At 39.9% G+C, this 6,000-nt stretch overlaps 1 protein-coding gene across 1 annotated transcript in view; it reads left to right on the top strand.

The window, feature by feature from the left end:
• Positions 1-3,465: 3,465 nt before the first annotated feature.
• SLC4A4 (solute carrier family 4 member 4) overlaps positions 3,466-6,000 on the top strand; it is a 523,229-nt gene continuing 520,694 nt past the window's right edge. Inside the window, exon 1 of the mRNA XM_056803353.1 lies at positions 3,466-3,526. Coding sequence (XP_056659331.1) covers positions 3,513-3,526 — 14 coding nt within the window. The 5' untranslated portion in view covers positions 3,466-3,512. The remainder of the gene's footprint in view (positions 3,527-6,000) is intronic.

Below are 6,000 nucleotides of genomic sequence, written 5' to 3'. Positions count from 1 at the left end.
TTTCTTTCTTTCTTTCTTTCTTTCTTTCTTTCTTTCTTTTTCCATCTCTTTCCGTCTTTCTTTGCCTTTCTTTTCCTCCCTTCCTCTTGCCTGCCTTCCTTCATTTTCTTTCTCTGTTTGTGTCTGTCTTTAATAAGCTGTTATTAGTGAAGCAGACATAGAGGTACATTTGGCTAAAATATAATTAATTTTCTTCCTTAAACCTAAACTCTTAGCTCTTTTTGTTGTCGTAAAGAATTGGAAACCGAATGGATATCCATTAATTGGGAAATGGCTGAACAAATTCTTTTATATGAATGTGATGGAATACTATTGTGTTATAAGAAATGATGAAGAAGATTTCAGAAAAATCTAGGAAGATCTATATGAACTGATGCAGAGTGAAAGGAACAGAACCAAGAGAATAATCTATACAGTAACAGTAATATTAAAAGGAAAATCAACTGTGGAAGATTTGGTATAATATAATGATCTACCACCACTCTAAAGGAGTCATGATATAAAATGCTATCCACCTCTAGGTAGAGAATTGATGTGCTCAAAGTGCAGATTAAAGCAGATTTTTTCCCTCTTTTATTATTTTTCTTCCCTCCCTTGATGGCTAATATAGAAATATTTGCATGACTATATATGTATAAAAGGTACTATATTTCTTGCTTTCTCAATGGGCAGAGAGGAGTAGAGAGGAAAAAACTGTAGAACTGAAAATAAAAAATTAAACCTGGCCTCTTTCAATTTTCCCTGTTTTAGTTGAGGTCATCACCATTCTTCCAGTCTCTCAGGTTTATTACATCCCAAGCATCTTTAACTCTTCCTTCTGCCTCATTCATCATGTCAAACAGGGCGCTGTCTTGCTATTTCCATATCTATGTGGTCTCTAGTATTTATCCCTTTTGTTCTGCTCACAAAGCCATCACCATACATCAAGCCCCTACCTTATTTCTCCCATCCATTTTCCACTCAGCTGCCAAAACAATCTTTCTAAATAGCAGGTTGGACAATGTCATTCCTCTCCTTACAAATCTTTAGTAGCTTATAGGGTAAAACACAACTTCCTAAGCTCAGCATTTAGAGAAATCCATGATCTGATTCTAGTCTATGTTTGCAGCCTTATTTCATATCTTTCCCCTTCATGGAAGTGCACCTTTAAAACAAAATGGGCCACAGGTGCTCCTCAAACTTCCTATTTGTCCCTTGCCTCCACATATTTTTGCAGACTTTCCCCATGACTTATCATCTTAAATCTGCTTCTCAGAATCTTTGTCTTTCTTTAAGGCTCAATTCATGTAGCACCTCTTGTGCAAAGCCCTTTCTCCTCCTTGCATCCCTCCTGCCATTTGCTGGTCCTCCCTTCTGCCTTAATTTTCCTCCAAATAAATAGTAACCATAGCTAGCTCTTATTTGGAGCAAAGCTCTTTACAAAAACTGTTACATTCGATCTTTACTTCCACTTAGGGAGGTAGGTTCTATTTTTATCCTCATTTTATACACGAGGAAACTGAGACCAGCAGAAGTTAAGTGACCTAACTAGTCGCACTGCTGTTAAGTCTCTTTGGGCAGAATTTGAGCTTACTTGATTCCAAGGGATGTGATCTATTCACCAGATCACTCAGCTGAACCAGACTTGGTTATGGACAAGGTCCCTGAATGTATGCTCTTTGAGGTCATCGGCTGTCCTATTTTTGTCTTTATATGTCATCACCTGAAACTTAGCTTTGTACAAAATAGCATCTCAATGAATATCTGATGAATTGGGTAGAAATTAAGGAATAGAAATATAAGTTTTATCCAGAAACATAATACAAAGAATTCCATGTCTTAGAGCTATATTAAAGGGAGAGGAGGGAAGGGAGGAAACAAGTATTTATGAAGCACTCATGATGCTCCAGACACTGTGCTATGGGCTTTACAAATATCATCTTATTTGGTTCTAGTCGATCCTAAGCTAGTAAAACTTTAAATGGCACCAAGACTTTTGGGACACCTTGTATAATGCAAAGAAAATCTTATTGTTACCCTTTATCCCTTGGCCTATCATATTTACAGAACACCACAGCAGGTAAAAAAAACCAGAGTGAGAATCGTTTGCTGAATAGCTGAGCTCCTACAGAAGTGAGATGGATTCCGCCATTTTCTCTTTGCTCATGGAGTGATTTTCTCTCTTGAAGCAAACATTGGCAATGAAATAATATTTGTCCATTACAAGCATTAGTGGTGGGCCACAAGAAGATCTGGACAAATCCTTGAAGACAGAAACTTGGTAAGGGGAGAACCAAACTGTTCAGTGAAGCCATAAACTTCCTAACTAGCCTCCAGCAAGACAACTTTGAACCTCAGAAGGAAATGGGACTTAAGGCATCCGACTTCCTACTTCAATGATAACATTGCCCAGAGAAACTTAGCGTGGGAAGATGAAGAAGGTGCTTCGAAGGAGATAAAATGATGAATATGAGAAAAACAATCATCCTGAAGGAGAAGCTGCCTCTGAACATAATTTACGTTGCATAAATGCCGGGCACCAAGCAATTATTAAGACCTTTTGTCTACTAGGCATTGTATTAAGTGCTATTGAGTCCCTATTTTCAAGGAGGGCACAGTCCAATGGGGGAGACAACATGCAAAAAAAATAAGCTAGAGAAGGGATAAAGAGGAGATAATTAACAAATGGAAGGCACTAGCATTCAGGGGAATAGGGAGAAGGTAGGATTTTAGCTGAGGCTTGAAGAAAGTCAGGGAAGCTGGAAGGCAGAAATGAGGAAGGAGAACATTCTAGGCATGGGGGACAGCCTTTGGAAACACCCAAATTTAGGAAATGGAGTGTCAGAATGAGGTACAGCAAAGAGGCCAGCCTCATTGGGTTGAAGAATACCTGAGTGGAGAATAGGAATAAGGAGTAAGAAGGCAGAAAAGGAAGGAGGAATATCTATTGGGAAGGACTTCGAAAGACAAACAGGGGATTTTATAGTTAATCCTTGAAATGGTAGGGAGCTTTTGGGTTGATGGGTGACATGGTTAGACCTAGCTTTAGGAAACTCAATTTGACACCTGAATGATGGATGAACTGGAGTCTCCCTGCTAGGCTATTGCAATAGTCCAGCTATGAAGTGATGATGCCTTCACCAGTGGTGGCAGCACTAGAGAAGAGAGAAGGGAAAAGGGAAAGAGAGGTGTTAGGAAATCAGAATAAACTAGACTTGGAAACAGATTGAATGGAGAAGTGGAGGCAAAGGCAGGGAGAGTGAGGAGTTGGTGATACCTAGTTTGCTTCTCTGGGTGACTGATTGAGAGGATGAAGGTGCCCTCAAAAATAAGAAGATTAGAAAGAGCAGAGGGTGTGTGTGTGTGTGTGTGTGTGTGTAAATGCAATGCTAGCAAAATTTCTAAAAATCATTCTTTACTTCAAATGGAGATTTTTGCACACTTTAAAATTCCTTAGGCAATTATTGATTTCTGTCTTTCTTCACAGACCTCCACACCTTTCTTCTAATATCTGGCTGTCACACTGAGCACTGATGCTTGATCTACTGTAAGTCAGAAAGTTTTATTTTACCTTCTTTGCTGTCTTTTATCTTTTAAAAATTGAGTTGAGTGTACTCAGATCATAGATGGTTAGGCGAGGAGAAGCCTTTGTGTTCCTTTAATGCTCACTAACATTTAAAATTCAGTTTCTGGCCTTATCTTGAATTGATCAGTGACATGGATCTCTTTTATTCAATATGAACTCCCAGAATGCTCAGTTGAGTTTTGGTGCCCATTTAATAATGAATAGTTGTTGGTGATGAAAAGTATCTCAAATCAAAGAGTAGAGAGAATCAAGAGGCATGTATCTTTTTTCTTTGTGAGTTGATAAAAAAAAAACATTTCTCTTTCCGTCTTGATATCTATTTATGATATTGTATCACATGTATGATACTTTTTGTCTTAAGTTAGGGAAAAAACCTATTAAAAAAAGCAATATGATATTTTTTGGAGTTGCTGTGTTCCAAAACTAAGTTAAAAGTGAAAACTACTCTGTATTTACATTTTCTTCTCCCCCAAAAGCTGATTGTTAAATACTTGCCAGCACATCACTGGTTGGTAGGGATATGGAAAGTTCAGCTGTTCCTTTGGTGTTGGTTCAACGATGTGCAGAAGCAAATCCAAAACAGAAGTCAACCCCAGTTATCTCATTTCCAAGAAGACCAGTATAATTTCTTTGCCAGAAGATCCTAGCAGCTAGTCCATGGGAAATATGTTCTTGTAAGTATGCATTTGTTGGCAGGTAATCTATGGTGGCAATTGGCCAATATCCATTTCTGAGAAGAAGATCATGATAAGAAATCTGTGAGGAGTCCTAGGGAAGGCATCTCTTTACATTTGGGTGGAGAGGTAGCATAGCAAATGGGATATAGTGTGAGATTTGGAGTCTGGCTTTGAATCTTGCTCCTGATACTCGTTGTGTGACTGTGTTTGGTTTTGTTGACACCATTGACATGTTTTGTTATGGTCTATTTACAAGGTGATGAGACAAGCAACCTTTGAGTGATTAATCAAAAATCTACTTTGAGTCATTTGATATATTTGGATCTCAGTTTCTTTATCTGTAAAACACATAGAATTATAACCATAGTACCACAGGACTGTTGTGAGGTTCAAATGAAATCACATATATAAACCTATATGTTTATGCCTCTATGCATAGCTATAGATATATAGCTTTATACTTATCTATGTACATATATCTGGGCAGCTAGGTGGCACAGTGGATTGAGTGCCAGATCTGGAGTCAGGAAGACTCAACCCCATGAGTTCAAAACCAGCTTCAGACACAAATGAAAGCACTGAACAATAAGAACAATAATATACATATTATGTCTAATAGTTTGTATTGGGCCTGTGATTTCAGTGGTATAAGGAACCCCTGGTGAGAGGATTCCTTCCACCAATAAATGTCATCACCTTCTCTGTGACATATTCTTAGAGAACTATCTTGGAGAGTGATGGTGAATCTTTTAGAGATGGAATGCCAGGCCCTGCTCCCCGCCCCAGACCGAGTGATGTGCCTCCCTCCTCCCCCAGAGACTGAGTTCCATGCCCCACCACTCCTGAAGACCAAGTGTCACAATCGCCCCATTTCCCCTCCAGACTCCCCCTTGCCCCAGACAGGGGATGGAGAAGGCTCTCCCATTGGGTTGCTGGGCAGAGGGATGGATGATGAGAGAAATGTCTTCAGTGAAAGTGAAGAAAGGGAAGGGAGAGGCCTAAGCACTCCTCTCCCCTCTAGCTCTGCCACCTGTGAGCTGTCCACCTTCCCCCCTGTGTACTCCCATTGGGCTGCTGGGCAAAGGGGCAGGGGAGAGGGGGAGGGGAGCAGCTCTGCCTGAGTTCCTCTGCCTTTCTAGTAACAAACTTTGGGTGGGGAGAGAGTAGTGCCTGTGCCCACAGAGGGCACCTATGCCCATAGAGAGCACTCTACATGCCATCTTTGGCACCTGTGCCATAGGTTCACCATCACTGATCAAGGACATTGAAAGGTGAAATGACTTGTTATAGTCATATAGTCAGTATATGCCACAATGCTTGAGCCCCAACCTTCTTGATCTCAAGACCAACTTGAATCTGCTATACTATTCTACCACTATATAGGAATTGTGTATGTAAGTCTGATGCATTCATATATACAGATAAACATTTTTGTTGTTTGTTGTTAAGTCATTTCACTTGTGTCTGACTCTTTGTGACCCTATTTGCAGTTTTCTTGACAAGGATACTAGAGTGGTTTGCCATTTCCTTCTCCAACTCATTTTATATATAAGGAAACTGAGGCAAACAGGGTAAAGTGACTTGCCAAGGGTCACACAGCTACTAAGTGTCTGAATCTGAATTTGAACTCATGTCTTTCAGACTTCAGACCTGAGACTCTGTCCTTTGTGCCACCCAGTTGCCCTGCCAATAGGCATACCTCTGAGATATTGTGGGTTTGGTTCTAGACCACCACAATAAACTGATTATCGCAATAAA

The sequence above is a fragment of the Monodelphis domestica genome, chromosome 6 (assembly GCF_027887165.1).
Source record: "Monodelphis domestica isolate mMonDom1 chromosome 6, mMonDom1.pri, whole genome shotgun sequence".
Classification (NCBI taxonomy): domain Eukaryota; kingdom Metazoa; phylum Chordata; class Mammalia; order Didelphimorphia; family Didelphidae; genus Monodelphis; species Monodelphis domestica.
Note: the sequence above shows the minus strand (reverse complement) of the source record. Positions and strands in the feature narration are given on the sequence as shown.